The 16,113-nt window shown below is 38.8% G+C and overlaps 1 protein-coding gene across 4 annotated transcripts; it reads left to right on the top strand.

Annotated features, from left to right (window-relative positions):
- The first annotated feature begins 305 nt into the window (after positions 1–305).
- On the top strand, positions 306–14,393 carry LOC134800084 (farnesol dehydrogenase-like). Of its 4 annotated transcripts, none has more exons than XM_063772556.1 (7): positions 306–376; positions 2,040–2,175; positions 4,617–4,782; positions 5,340–5,481; positions 5,818–5,947; positions 8,060–8,197; positions 14,240–14,393. In XM_063772556.1, exons 2-7 carry the CDS (start codon positions 2,044–2,046, stop codon positions 14,282–14,284), a joined length of 753 nt encoding a protein of 250 aa, XP_063628626.1. In that variant the 5' UTR covers positions 306–376; positions 2,040–2,043; the 3' UTR covers positions 14,285–14,393. The 4 variants fall into 4 exon arrangements, with proteins under 4 accessions (XP_063628626.1, XP_063628625.1, XP_063628624.1 ...); XM_063772555.1 differs by lacking the exon at positions 2,040–2,175 and adding an exon at positions 2,650–2,785 and having other exon boundaries at positions 311–376; positions 14,240–14,392; XM_063772554.1 differs by lacking the exons at positions 306–376; positions 2,040–2,175 and adding exons at positions 1,357–1,375; positions 2,650–2,785 and having other exon boundaries at positions 14,240–14,392.
- Positions 14,394–16,113: the final 1,720 nt, after the last annotated feature.

Consider the following 16,113-nt stretch of genomic DNA (forward strand, 5'->3'; position numbering starts at 1 on the left):
TCTACATGGCTATCGGCCATATCAAGGTAGCTAAAAACGTGAAAACTGTTTCACGTTTTTAGCTACCTTGGTATCGCCAATACTTAAACTGTAACAGTATGTTGTCGTTGGAACGCCATAAACACGGAGATTTTATACTTACTCGTTTAGATACAATATCTAATTACAATCATGTCAATGCCACAGTATTGCGAACTTTATGGCTTGATACAGAAGGGTCAGTTTCATCTGTTGGAGTAGCAGTCAAGGTTTGCTGAGCAGGTTCGACTTTCGACAGGTTTCCCTCAATGAGAATCACTACTTCGCTGACGGTGCTCCGGACTGCACGTGCGCCTGCTGTTGTTGGTTATTGCGCGTAAATTTTGATCTGAACTGAGTGAGTTTTATTTATTTATTTATTTAATCTTTATTGCACAAAAGAAAACCTTATAGTACAAAAGGCGGACTTAATGCCATAAGGCATTCTCTACCAGTCAACCTTAAGGCTAAGCAGAGAGATTGTAAGCGGTGCTACAATTACAACAGCAAAAACAATCAATAAATTACGAATAACATATTAATTACCAATTTATGATGAATATTATGATTCTATTTTTTGTGGCTTTAGGGAAAGAGGAAGCTTAAAAGATCCGGCAGCGGGTTGCTCTAAAAAACCTACAGTTCGAAAATTAATAATTAAACCTTATTTTGTTTACTATGCGGAAAAGTTTAACTGGTAGGCTTTTGCAGAAAAAGCTGGTGGCCCTGAGTTCAAATTCCGGTTAGGTTGGGCTTATTGAACTTTGTATTTGTAAGTATATGTATTGCAGGCACCATATAATCTATTCAATGCTGACTGTACTTTATATACCTACGACGGTTTAGTTCACGCCCTAGTTTGGGGAGCCCTACTAATACTATAGTTTGCTAAGCTCTGTGTATGTTTAGATTTCACAGTAGGCAATTCAATTCACAGATCACAATAGACAATTAGGTAGGTATGTTATGGCACTTATGGCCGGCCCATTAAATTTTTGTTTGATAGATTGAATAAAATCGATTATTAATCGTTTATATCTTATTTAAACGCTCTGCATCTGCACAACGTTAGTCTCAAGGTTGACGCATTTACGGTTGATGTAAATATTACAATTACAATTGACTATGAATAGGTAGGTAGGATTTTTATTATGCTTCAATTAATACAAACAAAAGGAAATAAAATAAAATAAAATAAAGTAAATAATAATGTAAAGGAGGGAAATTAAAAATAAATCTTAGCGCGAACAGTTTACCTACTAAGGAACACATTTAGATCTTAATCGTTCCGGAAAACGGCCGTCTTTCCTATGGGCAATATTGTAACTGGACTGTGCTCAGTTTGTTTACGATTCGGGTACTTGCATTTTTACTAATTAACACCACAAAATGTTGAACTTATCGTCATTAGTGGTACCATTAAGGAATTAATAAGGTCTACATTTTAAATTTACTCATGTTACTAATCACAATGTAGAGCTAGCTAATTCATTATTTATATGTAAATAATTCATTATTTATTAGAGCTGTTTGTTCAGATAATTTCAATTAGAATAAACAGTTAATTACAAATGAGCATATCGATAAAGTGTAGCCGTCCGACTCAATCGTCATATTTTCATCAAGTCTATGATGGCGCTTTCATAAACTAACTCTAGGTAGCTAACTAGGTACCTACCTATAGTCTAGAGTAGCGGTCGGCAACCAGCGGCCTGCGGGCCGCATGCGGCCCGCAAACCTCTCACTTACGGCCCGCGAGCCTCCCTGGCTATTTTGTATGTAATATTGACAAATGACAATGTCTGATAAAGTCATAAATGTTAACAAAGTGCGGCCCGCGTCCACTTCGTTAACTGATATGTGGCCCTTGGCTGCTAAAAGGTTGCCGACCGCTGGTCTAGAGAAAGACGGCTGAAAAGTTCCGTGCCTTTTTATACCGACAATATTGGTTGGCATACTGTCTATAACAATTAAGGAAGCAAGATAGAATAGTTCCATCTCATGATTTCTGATGTTCCCAGGACAATGGAGCGCTGGGTCGGCAAGACCGCGGTGGTGACAGGCGCCAGTGCGGGGATCGGGGCGGCGGTGTGCGTCGCGCTAGCTGACGCCGGGATGAAGGTCGTCGGGCTCGCGAGGAGAGCGCCGTTAGTTGAGGTTGGTGATGATCTCAGGATGGTGCGCTGGGTCGGCAAGACTGCGGTGGTGACAGGCGCTAGTGCGGGGATCGGGGCGGCGGTGTGCGTCGCGCTAGTTGACGCCGGGATGAAGGTCGTCGGGCTCGCGAGGAGAGAGCCGCTAGTTGAGGTTGGTGATGTTCTCAGGATAATGGAGCGCTGGGCAGGCAAGACTGCGGTGGTGACAGGCGCTAGTGCGGGCATCAGGGGCGGCGGTGTGCGTCGCGCTAGCTGACGCCGGGATGAAGGTCGTCGGGCTCGCGAGGAGAGCGCCGTTAGTTGAGGTTGGTGATGTTCTCAGGATAATGGAGCGCTGGGCAGGCAAGACTGCGGTGGTGACAGGCGCTAGAGCGGGCATCGGGGCGGCGGTGTGCGTCGCGCTAGCTGACGCCGGGATGAAGGTCGTCGGGCTCGCGAGGAGAGCGCCGTTAGTTGAGGTTGGTGATGTTCTCAGGATAATGGAGCGCTGGGTCGGCAAGACCGCGGTGGTGACAGGCGCTAGTGCGGGGAACGGGGCGGCGGTGTGCGTCGCGCTAGCTGACGCTGGGATGAAGGTCGTCGGGCTCGCGAGGAGGGCGCCGTTAGTTGAGGTTGGTGACGTTCTCTGGATAATGGAGCGCTGGGTCGGCAAGAGAGTGGGCGTAGGGAAATTTTTAGTGTCCGACCGAAACATGTTTTTTTGCCGAAACCGAAACCGAAACCGAATGTTCGGCTTTGGCTCTAGTTTCGGCCGAAACCGAAACCGAAACCGAACCTTTTGTAGACTTCTTAAAATCGTTGAAAAATGTCGTAAAACCGCTTTTACGCACATATTATGGGGCTATCAACACCCAATGTCCTTGAAATTGATGTTACTTAAGCAGTCTTTTAAGAAAATTACTAGAGTTAGACCAAGATAATTCTGCAACGATTTTGATAACACACGCAGTGCAAGTGTTATTTTAAACGTCAAAACTTCTATGAAATTATGACGTATAAATAACATTTGCACTAGTTGCATTCGTTCACCAGTCAAGCCAACATGTAGATACAGGGTCAACCAAAAACGCGAGCGTAGCGAGCGCGAATTTTTTGTTGACAATATCGCAAGGCCGGGTACCGATCTACTTATCCTGAAGGATAAGTAGTTGAGCACAGACTCCAACCAAGGTCCATTGTATTAAAAAGCGAGATATTTCCTTGAGCGCTGGTGGCCTAGCGGTAAGAGCGTGCGACTTTCAATCCAAAGGTCGCAGGTACAAATCCCGGCTCGTACCAATGAGTTTTTCGGAACTTATAGGTATACGAAATATCATTTGATATTTACTATTTGCTTTTCGGTGAAGGAAAAACATCGTGAGGAAGCCGGTCTAGTCCCGATAAGGCCTAGTTTACTCTCTGGGTTCGAAGGTCAGTCTGATGGCAGTCGCATTCGTAAAAACTAGTGCCTACGCAAATTCTTGGGATTAGTTGTCAATTGGACTCAAGGCTCCCATGAGCCGTGGCAAAAATTCCGGGATTACGCGAGGAAGATGATGAATTTTCTTATTATTCCTTTGCCCAGGCCCATGCAGTAACATGCGACAGTGCTATCTCATTTACTCCGATACAATTAGACAGTGCGCGCGTTATAGGTATTAACAGCCTCTTAAGACTGCATCGACCGTCTAGTGGCGCCCTCATTAGTGGAATTGTGCTTTATAATAAACCAATTAATTTCTGTACCTATACATGAATCAGTATATGTAGGTAGTAGGTACATATTAATATTGTTGTCCTACTTATTCCCCAACTTTTGGTCTATGTCACATAGTTTAGTTTCATAGTACGAAGTAACATTTCGTAAGTTTCGGCCCGGCCGAAAGGTTCGGCCGTTTTTTGGCCGAAACCGAAACTACAGCCGAAACATGATTTTTTGGCCGAAACTGGCCGAAACCGAAACCGAAACCGAACCTTCGGTCGGACACTAGAAATTTTAAAGTTTACTTTGTACGGCGCAGAACACACCAAGCGGAGCACTTGTTACGCTTAACGGCGTCGCGCAATCGGGCGTTGTAAAACTCTGAATAGCTAGAGGTATCCAGATACGATATGTAGGTATACAATTTCAATATAGAAGCTCTCTGCATGGTTTCTTAAATGATGCGTCCACAGAAAATATTAATACTACTTCTGTGGATGCGTCTGTCTTGTACTGGTATAAAGTGTGCTGTCAGCGCTCGAAGTCCAAGGTGTGTGGTCGAGGAAAGTCGATTGATTTACTTGGAGTAAGCTGGGTCAACCGCATAACTGTCGCCTGATGTTGCTTAAATAACTCTAAACCTTCAAAAGTTGTTAGCAACTGAGATACCTCTATCACTCGATTTCTTCTCACTTTTGCTTTGCTGACTGCTGTGTACTTACTTTCTGATGATGCGATTAAAATAGGTATTTTGCTCGCAGAAACTGCAGTCGCGAGTCACAGGCAAGGGCAGCATAGTGGGCAAACAGTGCGACGTGTCGCAGCAGAGCGAGGTCGCGGCAGTGTTCCAGTGGGTGGACGACACGCTCGGCGGTGTGGATGTCCTCGTCAATAATGCTGGCGTCTTCTTTCCTGGGGGTATGACTGGTGAGTGAAAAGGATAGCGATTAACTTGCGTCACGTCACGGCCAAAGCACCGTTGGTTCGGCCAGGGGCGTATTTTGAAATATGGCGCCCCGGGCCAATACGTTTCGCCGCCCCAGAAGTCAAGGAAGAAAAACAAAATTTGGCGTTGGCGCCCCGGGGCATGGCCCGGATGTCCCTAGGGTAAATACGCCCCTGAGTTTGGCCTTCTCGTGGGTGGACAACTCTCAGCGTGATTGTCGAAATAATGCTGGATCATCAATCATAGGGTTGGGGTTGGGACTGTTACGGCAGGCCATCCAAATAATGTTTGCGGTTTTCCTGATGGGGCTATGGCCCAAGAATTCTAAAGTACCTATAATATATAGTGAGATTAGTAAGTTAACGGGTTCTCGGGTTCCAGTAAATACTTCGGTTGTCAATGATGTGTGATGATGATAATACATTTATAAAAGGAAGTGCGAAACACATTTACATTAGGGGTACTAAGGGTCACATATGTTTAAATACGTAGTTTTAAATGTCTTTCGTTATCATCTTTCTCAACATGTATTTTCCAGACGTAAGTCCGAAGCCGACGCCAGAAGAAAATCTGTTGAAATGTATTGACGTCAATGTGAAAGGAGTGGTGATGTGCACGCGCCGTGCTATCTCCTCCATGCGCCGACGCGGCGTCGCCGGACATATTGTCAACATTAACAGGTAAGTTCAATAAATAAGCAACAGAAAAACATACTTTTTTTTTTATCGTATGGCTTCGTTACATGTCACTGAATACAAAAATTTATTAAGCATGCTAACAACTTAATTTTAATTATACTTATTATTAAATAGATGGCACACACTTCACTTCAAAGATTGAAGTGTTTAGGTACGTAATTTACGTAATAACCTCCGCTAGCTTCAATCAATCGAGATTAATTGATGGACCGCGACAGGAAATTTAATCATGCGTTTGTCTCTAGCGCTAGCGTTTGAAGATTATGCACCTACTCGTCCTCTGTCCCGTTTCTTCATGGAGGTGTCCTATAATTTCAGTATTGCGGGCCACTACATTCCCTTCGATTCGATGTTCAACGTGTACCCGGGGAGCAAGCACGCCGTCACCGGCATCACTGCGTCTCTTGACAACGAGCTCTGTGACTTCGGCAGCAAAATCAAGACAACGGTAAGTTCTGAACAGTTTGTCCCGTACACCTAGTTACTAAGTTTAGGAACTTTGGTTGCTAGACGACTCAGAATAATATAAAAATCAGAAACAGGATAGAGTTCACATACTTTATCGCGTCGCGATATCTTTGAATGTTACGCCCGCGCCGCTGGTGAAGACAATTACACATTTTCGCACCCGTCATACAATTAGGTAGATACATGTATTTACTCAGAATCCAACCCATATTCACAGATTTTAGGGCAAGGAGTAGTCTATCTAGTATAATATTAGAGTATCGACTCGGCGGCTGTCGACTAATTAGGCCACAAATTTAATGGCCCCCATAATACTCGTATATGCTCAACATTCATACACACACACACACACACGTTACGTTTCTATGGTAAGATGTAGCCCAAGTAGCATGGAAGTGTCGGCAACATCAATATAGCAGCCAATTAAGAACTTAGAGTGATTTAAGGGACGTATAAGAGTGTCAGAAAAGATTTAAGCTGTATAAAAGGTACTTTACAGACATTATACAGCTCAAGCTGTATAAAATCATTATAAAGGATTCTGCGGAAGCATGAGGTGCTTTATCAGAATATAAAAAATCTACTATAAAACTAAAAGTGTTGTGAGAGACTACAAGCTAATTCTATCGTAAAAGCTGTATACAGGCTGTATTGTAGTAACACTTGGCACTTTTAGCTGTACAAAAGTATCTGTCAACTCCGTTTTAAAACATTAAGTGTTGTGAAACACTACAAGCTAATTTTATCGTAAAAGCTGTATACAGGCTGTATTGTAGTATCACTTGGCACTTGTAGCTGTACAAATGTATCTGTCAACCCCGTTTTAAAGCTATTTCTTATGGCGTAATCTTACTCTCCTATAAGAATAGTAGTTGTATAACTTCTGTCTCTAAGGGTATTATAAAACCAAATGAATAAATGGCAGCTATAGTACAGCTTTTTTCTGTATTACTGATAGAGTCGCTTATAACACTTATAACAATCTTTTGGCGTAATTTTACACTCGTATAAGTATAGTAGTGTAATGATTTCTGAAAATAAGTGTATTATAAAACTAAAGGAATATATGACAGTTACAGTACAGGTTTTTTATTTGTTATACGGATCTCTAAAGAGAATTATAACTTATGTACGGAGAACCGAAATACAGCCAAACGAATACAAATATTCTATTATAAAGCTGTTTTAACTACAAAAGCTGTAAAAGACACTCCATTTATTACACAGCACAGCTACTAAGATTATAATGCTCTCCAACTATCCTGTAGGCTGTTTAAAAATTGTCGCCATTTTACAATAAAAAAAAAACGTATTTGTAAATATAATTAAAGAAATACTCGCAAATATTTAGCAGACTAACGCCGTGTTATGATTACCAGCTAAAATAAATTGTTTAGCCTTAGAATTAATATGTATTAATATTTTTGATACTCTAACCTTAAAAACAAACAGTAACTTTACCGATTTTTGATATTTTCCTTATGGTTTCTCTTTGTTATTTTGCAGGCGCGTAAATATTTTGCCAGAAAAGATACACAGGTTCACAATAAATAATAATCCGCACTTACCAATAATGTAATATTCCATTCAAGTCCTGTATAATATTTACTTTTACTTTTACCATCCACTATAACACTTTATTGTCGCCATTACTATATTACGAATGAACAAGATTAAGACATTTTAGTTTCTTAAATGATTATTATTCTCTTGTAATTCTTTCTTATAACTCATTTAAAACTTATATTCTTATATCGTACTTATAAGAGATTATCTGTAGTGTTAAGGTTTCCTGTTACACCGAAATATAGCTGTACTGCAGCTATTATGCAGCTTATGTATTGCTTATACAGCTACTCTACAGCTCTAATAACGCCAAAGGCAAATTTGGGCCCTTTTTTTACTTATAAGGGCTGTATAAGCGCTTATACAGCCTTTGTACAGCCTAACTGTACAGCTTATAGTATACAAATAAACTTTAATACAGCTTATATACAGCTTGCAATGCTACTTGGGAGATAACAATTGAAGAAAATTACAGATAAGAACTTAGGTACCTATTTGATTACTTATTTCAAAAAACTTATTTCAGAGTATATCCCCCGGACTGGTAGCCACGGACATGGTGATTGCCGAATTGGACGGCGCCCCGCTGACAGCGCCGGCGCTGCGTCCCGAAGACGTCGCCGAGGCCGTGCGCTATGTTGTATCCACCCCGCCCTCCGTCAACGTGAGTCTAATGGCCACCCCACCCTATAGTTCGTTTTTTTTTAGCATTAGAAATAAGGTAAACAATCTTGATGTGTCTTTTAATTGAAAAACACATTTTAAAAATAAGTTACGGCAAATATGTAACAATTATGAATCTAATACGATCTTTTATATTCTTCTGCTTTCATAAGTAATAGTTCTTGATTTTTAAAAAGCGTTTTTCAATTAAAAGACATTCAAGATCGCTTACCTTCTTACAAGTTCTTTCTAATGCTAAAAAACGAACTATAGCGTCTCCCCAGCGTCGGCGTCTACTCCTTTTCGCACATGTATTGTACGTTCTACAGTAAATAATGGGGCTTTAAATTTTCGACATACGCACGTATAGTGCTAGTTACCGCACTAGGGCGGTGAAGTAGCACCACATGTACTGTAATAGTGTTACACATGTTACATACCTAGGGAGGTAAATTCGTAAATGCTCCAGATCGCAGGTGTTTGTGGCCCGAACCGAATGGTCTAAGAGCTAGCCACGGCAATAGGTATGCAATTTATAGAGCAACGAAATCCCTCTAGTTAATAGTATGCCATACTATCATTATTAATTAATCCGGGCGCCTGGCAGATGTCTAGCTGTGGGTGTGGGAGTGGCTGGGCAACAAAGTGGTTGTAAAAATGTAAAATCAATTGAAGGTGTGCAATTTATAGAGCTCTGTGTTTGGTGTGATATAATAGCTAATTATGTATTTAATTCAAATATAACAATGCCAGGCGTTTTATTTGGGGGAAAAGTAGTACCAGGCGATGAAAATACACAATCACTTGTGTCAGTACTCACAATTGCTTTACGCATAGATTGTGAGGCGAGTGCAATTTGCTCGTGATCTTCCTGCAGGCGCACAAGTGATTGTGTATTTTCATCGCCTGGCACTACTTTTCCCCCAAATAAAACGCCTGGCATTGTTATATTTGAATTAAATACATAATTAGCTATTATATCACACCAAACACAGAGCTCTATAAATTGCACACCTTCAATTGATTTTACAACCACTTTGTTGCCCATCCACTCCCACACCCACCGCTAGACAGCTGCCAGGCGCCCAGATTAATTAATAATGATAGTATGGCATACTAACTAGAGGGATTTCGTTACTCTAAAAATTGCATACCTATTTCCGTGGCTAGCTCTCCCTCTAGAAGGTGAGGGCCATAAATATGCGATCTGGGGCTTTACGAATTACCGCCCGTGGTTTGTATAAAGTTTTACGTCTTGCCTTGGCCACTTTACGGGCCTAGGGTGACGTAAAATATTTTCACCACACCAACTCGGAAAGGCTTACTTTGCACTTTAAAAACTCATTGTAAAGTTGCATTTTATTCACATGTGAGGCAAAGTAATCAAATGCAAATTTTGAGTTGTTTTGTTATGTTTGCTGGTAGAATTGACTTTTTTAATTATGGTTTTGGATGATAAATATTTAATAACATTCATTTGGGTTTGATATTTTACATTTAATATTTGCTTCGGGTTGGTGTGGTGAACACAAAATTTGTGTTTCACTCGGGGGCAAATTTTGTTTAAACCTCGTGCTTTGAAACCCTTAATAAATCGTGCTTTGAAAATTTTAGCACGAGCGGTTAAACAACAACTTTGCCCCCTTGTAATAACTATTTTAGTTTGAAGTAGGGTAAACCAGGGAGTTATTGCCCACCGCCAGTGATTGCCCGCTTTTTAAAACGACATTCTCTGTTGTTTGTTTTGTACCATTTTTGTAATAGTAGAATTTGCTAGATGACGCTGTTTATAATATAGAAGAGTTTTAAAAATAAAAACTGGCAACACTTAAAAAAAAACAACAGTAATGGCGGATTTTGTCGATACATGTGAACGTGTTACTCACACAGGTAAATTTTTAAATGATTTTCTTAAGGACTTACTTGCTTCAAAGTTTATTCTGAGATTTTTTTATTTGATATTCCCATGTAATTACATATTTTGTGATTAAATTAATAGTAATTTCGTAGTTTTAAATATACGTCGGAGTTGAGTTTAGTATTTAAACGGTTATTTTACCGGTGGGCAATCGCTGTAACAAAGTTTGAACATTTTTAATTATTGCCCACCGTAGTTTTAGTAATTGCCATAGGTCAATAACTATAGTTATTGCCCGGGCAATAGCCGTCACGGTAGATTATTTTTCGTGTTTTGTATTTATAATAATTACATTGCTTATTAAGTGTGGTCAATAGGTCTTCGAGAAGCTGTTAAAAGTCCAACACCGCAGATGGAGGACTTTTATTGACTCGAAATTGTAATTTCCTTACCGCCCGTGATATACACAATGTTTTTCATCACACTTTCTAAGGAAAAACACAATTTTTAACGTAAATTCGGTTAAATACGGTGGCATTTCAAACATTCGTCCGCCATTTTGTTCTTTTAATTGACGTTTAGTATGAAAGGCACCGACCCTATGGCAAACAGCCACGATCGATAATCGTACAAAATATTTCAAAACGGTTGTTAAAATTATGTTTATTAAAATATGAAAATAAATAAATAAATAAATATTATAGGACAATCTTACACAAATGGAATAATAAACATCAATCTTTTAAAATCTACATTTTAAACGAATTTTTGTCTTTTTGTCTCTAAACCTTCGTGGTCCGTGTGTGTTAATATAGCACTTTAAAATAGTAGTTTTCGATACAAGTGCGAGAAGTGTGTCATTTCGCACGAGTCCCGAGGTTTCTTAGCCCGAGCCTTTAGGCGAGGGTCAAAACTCGGGACGAGTGAAAATGACACTTCCGCACGTGTGTCGAACAACATTTATATAAAGTACACTTTTTGATCAATTGTATTAAAAAAGTACTTTTCCTGCCGTTGGAGAAAAATGAAACTTTTCTCCCGCTTCGCATGCGTGCAATAAATAGCACATTTAGAAAACAAGTGTGATGAAAAAATTCCATTCTTGCAGTGCCCATGGAGTACGAGTATTCAATATCTAAATTGTTATTATTGTTTTAATTTCAGTATGCCAAAAACACCAAAAGTACAATATAGAAAAGAAAATTTGCAGAATGCGATCAAAGCTGTTCAAGATGCTGACAACAAGTTGTCTACAAGACAAATTGCTGAAAATTACGGTGTTCCAAGGACCAGTCTTCGGTATTACATTGAAAATCCCGGGCATAAAACTAGTCTAGGGCCATCACCGGTATTAACTGTTTCCGAAGAAAGTCAACTAGAGGAATGGATAATAATCTCGGCCAGAAAAGGGTTTCCTCGAAATAAAGAAGATATTTTAGATACAGTGCAAAAGTTTCTAGTGGAAAATCCTCGTCCTAATTTATTTACAAATAATAGACCCGGTGATGGTTGGTGGAAGGCATTTTTGAAAAGACATCCGAGGTTGACAATAAGAACATCAGAAGGAGTATCAAAAGCAAGTTCCTATGTCTCGGAAAAAGATATAAGAGGGTGGTTTGCTGAAATCAGCGATTATGCTAAAGAAAAAGACTTGACTCCCATTTTAAATGATCCAAATCGTATTTTTAATGCAGATGAAACAAATTTCCAAATTTGTGTTAAAACTGGCCAAGTGTTAGCGGAAAAAGGTGCTAAAAATGTATATAATATTGAACAATCTCAAGCCAAAGAATCTATAACAGTTTTGTTCACCTTTTCTGCCGCAGGACAAGTCTGTTGTCTGTGTCCGTTCGTTATTTATCCTTATCAAAGAATGCCTATCAAAAAAATTAGCGATTCTGTACCGGACGGATGGGGAATCGGAAAGTCTGACTCAGGATGGATGACTACGGAAACTTTTTATGAATTTATAGCAAATGTGTTTCATCCCTATCTGGTCAGCAATAATGTCAAGCTTCCAGTTATACTCTTTGTGGACGGCCATAAAACGCATTTAAATTTCCATTTGAGCCAACTTTGCACTCACCTTCAAATTGAGTTAATTGCATTGTATCCGAATGCTACAAGAATCCTTCAGCCCGCCGATGTAGCTGCTTTTAGACCTCTAAAGATGGGATGGAAAAAAACTGTCAGAAAATGGCAAAATGAGAATAATAATCAAGGCGTGACTAAATTGAATTTTGCTACTGTGCTTAATGAAACTGTCATAACCAGTTTAAGGCCTGAAATATTAGTGAACGGTTTTAAAGCCTGTGGCCTGTATCCATTTAACCCGGACGCGATTGATTATAATAAATGCCTCGGAGACAAGAACGAGAATGTCACATCGCAAAAAAATAAAATGATACCTGACTCTGCAATGCTAAGTTACGCAAAATTCAAAGAGATCATCGGAACAACTCTTTCCAACGACTTTGAAAACCGTAGTCAGAATTTGCCTTGTCAAAAGAGTAATGAACACTTGAATAAGTTGTTCCAAATATGGCAAGCATATCACGACGTGGAAGTTATGAGTACCACTAAAGAAGGAATAGACTCTTCAGTTGTTACATCGCAAAAAGGCGACAAAGCAGTACAAGTAGTAGATTTTCCTAATGTATCACCGCAAAGAAATGAAGAAGAGTGTGTTGCAGAGATAAATGACTTCAGTGAGCTAGCTTTAAAGACACGAGACTTTAAAGAAATAGAAGGTGCTTTATCTCTTGATATTACTTCCACCGTACCCGAGAAGTCAAAATTTGAGTCTACGCCTTCTGTGGTCACGGTGAAGTCAACTCTTGAGCTGTCAAGTCCACAAAGAAATGAACAAGGATGCGTTGAAGAAGATAGTGAGCTAGTTTTTCAAATACCAGACACATTTAATGAAACAGAAGATGCTTTATCACTAGATTCACTAGACCTTACTTCTCCTATACCCGGAACGTCCAAACCTGTCATGGTACAGTCGTCTGGTCTGTTGCCAAGTCCTAAAATTGTAAAAAGAAAATGTTCTTTAGGAGAATATTTAGCATACCCAGAGACGCCAGTAAGAAAATGGAAAAGGAAAACTGAAAGACAACCATATGCCATTAGCTCCCAAAATTATAAAGCTGCTCTACATTCTAAACAAGTAGAAAAAGAAAATTTGATAAAAGTAAAAGAAGAGAAGAAGTTAGTTAGAAATATGAAAAAAAAAGAAAAAACGAATAAAAAGACTGAAATTACAAATAAAAAAACTGTACAATTAAATAAAAAACCAATCATAGATAACGCACAATTTATTATGAATGATCCGGGTGAAACTCAATATACTAAAGAAGGAAAAAAAAATCTGAAACGGAAAACAACAAACACGGGAAACAATGACCACCAAGAAGTTCAAAATTTTGAGCAACAATCTGAACCTATACTAAAAAAGATAAAAAAAGAAATGGGTGTTAAAAGTAAGGGCAAAAAGAGAACCAATAAGCAATTACCAGAGTCTAAACGGATAACCGTTTTAAGAGAAATAGTTATAAAGCCCGGTAAAAATAGTATTTGTGCAGTTTGTTGTACTAATATGAAAAAGAATACGAGCAGATTGACTTGCAGTTCCTGTTCGGCAAGTTTTCACGTGCGATGCATTCCACGGAAGCATAAGGAACATATACCCGACAGGACTGAATTAAATTTATTCATGTGCCATAATTGTTACATAGTGGAAGATTCTGGCAACAGTGACGATTCTGACTAATTTTATTTCAGCTAACCATATTTTTTTCAATAAAATCTTTATAATGTTCAATTTTATGTTGAAAGTCAAGTTAGACTGTGATTTATGATTTTAAGTTACTGGGCAATCACTGTGCTGTGGTACTGGCAATAACTGTGGGCTCTGGGCAATAACTGTACTTTTTACAATATTTTTATTTTGTTGCTTTGTTTTCTATGTCACGTAAGACTTAACTTAAAACTGTTAATTATCTATAGAAGGGTTTATTAGGTAATAAGAAAATAGCAATAAAAACGAAGTTACTACGTTATTTCTATGTTTTTTTTAATGTCATTCTGTTTGCGACCCTTAACTGGGCAATAGCTATACGGTTTACCCTATAGGTAATAGGTAGATATTATCATATTAAATACACGATAAATGTTTTGTTACAGATTAACGAGTTAACCATTACGCCTGTGGGTGGAAAACGGCTTTGAGATCTCGGAATGGAGAAATCAATCTTGGTCTACTGTTATTATATATGTTACATCAAATAATTATAATGTTCGCACCAAATACTCAAGGCTAAATAAACCTTCAGTGGGCAGGTTTATTTAACGCCCTATTATAACTAGGGGCTGTCCATAAATTACGTCATCGTATTTTGACGATTTTTGCCCCCCCCCCCCCCCCCCCCCCCCCCAATCATCCAAAAATCATGCTTCGAATGACCCCGTTTCCTCCTACGCTGTCATAATTACCCGCGAAACCATTGGTCGAAACACAATAGGTCGAATGTTCATTTGGCATTAATATTGAATGTTCGTTTTTTTAGCATTAGAAAAAAGGTAAACAATCTTACACGTGTCTTTTAATAGAAAAACTCTTTTTAAAAATAAGTCATGGCAAATATGTAACATTCACGAATCTAATACGATCATTTATATTATTCTTCTGCTTTCATAAGTAATACTTAGTTACTGATTTTTAAAAAGCGTTTTTCAATTAAAAGACATGTCAACGTCGCTTACCTTCTTTCTAATGCTAAAAACAATTATAAAATAAGGTGAGATTTCAATTATTGATGAAGTGCACCTGATGATGATGATTGTTGATGATAATGATGATGATTTTTTTAAAGTAGTATGTTTAGCGATTACTCCAGCACCCATGGTCCGATTTGAGTTATTCTTTGTTTGTTTGAAAAAAGTTACTTGCGAGGTATTCCCATAATAATTTTGGTTCTGATCTGATGTTGTAATCCATGAGGAATTGACGGAACCCCTCAATTTTTAAAGGCATGTGTATTATGATTTCGGTATTTTCTAAAGTAACTCAAGCATTTCCTCCTGAAATCCACCAATTTCATGAAGTGCAACTGTAGCCTTTACCACGAGTTTGACACTACATATTCGCTAACTTCTTCGTAACTTTATATACATATACTTAACGCATTTACTTAAAAAATTATAATATTTTATTTCATTCTTTTGTTTCGAAAATAACGACTTATATGTAAAATGTGAAACGTTATTCGACTAAACATTGCTTAAACGAAACGATTACTCTGCCAAATGGAAATCGTCCAATAATAGTTCTGCGAATTTACACAGAAGCAAACTGAACGGTATGTGAACCAAGAGTCTACGTAACGTTAGTTGACCAGAAGTTACATTGACAAATAAATGACTCTGCGAAACGATGTTCGGCGAATCGTTGTCGGCGAATCAATGATCTGCTAAAAGTTTATCGGAGAATCATTAGGTACCCCCAGAATAGACGTGTGCGCCGCGCCGGCGCGCCGCCGACGCCGGGCTTTTTTGCCACGCCGCCGCCGCCGATAAATGATCGGCGTGAAATCGGCGTGACCTTGAGTGTTGTTAATTAGCTATTGCAAGTTGGTATTTGGATTACAATATGGATTATTTGGAATTATATATGTTACAGTGGTCAAATATACATCAATTTTGCCACACCGATTAATGTAATTGAGTAATCCTCAATATTCAGCGTCAAGAAAGATGAGGGAGCTATATATGAAGTAGGCTTTACAATTGACTAGGCAATGAAATCACAGGGCTCATTTGGTTCCCCTATCTTTGGCATATTTTTTTTTGTAATAATTCTATTCTGCATAATAATTTTAGGCATAACATACTGTTAGCATAAACTCACTTGGTACTGGATAGTTGCGCATAAGTACTCTACGCATAATTTTTATTGATCGAAGTATCTTTTGGCATAAAGTTAATGTCCGAATCGAGACCTGGTATCTGTTTCATTTCGCATAATATAATTTGTAATAATTTATTTTTGCATAATTCGC

This window comes from Cydia splendana, chromosome 19 (assembly GCF_910591565.1).
Source record: "Cydia splendana chromosome 19, ilCydSple1.2, whole genome shotgun sequence".
NCBI classification, from domain to species: Eukaryota; Metazoa; Arthropoda; class Insecta; order Lepidoptera; family Tortricidae; genus Cydia; species Cydia splendana.

Coding starts and splice junctions, on each gene's coding strand:
- LOC134800084 (XM_063772553.1), top strand. CDS start 2,438: ATGAAGGTCGTCGGGCTCGCGAGGAGAGCGCCGTTAGTTGAGGTTGGT. Junction 5,482..5,817: donor CATATTGTCAACATTAACAG/GTAAGTTCAATA, acceptor CTATAATTTCAG/TATTGCGGGCCACTACATTC. Junction 5,948..8,059: donor GCAGCAAAATCAAGACAACG/GTAAGTTCTGAA, acceptor AACTTATTTCAG/AGTATATCCCCCGGACTGGT.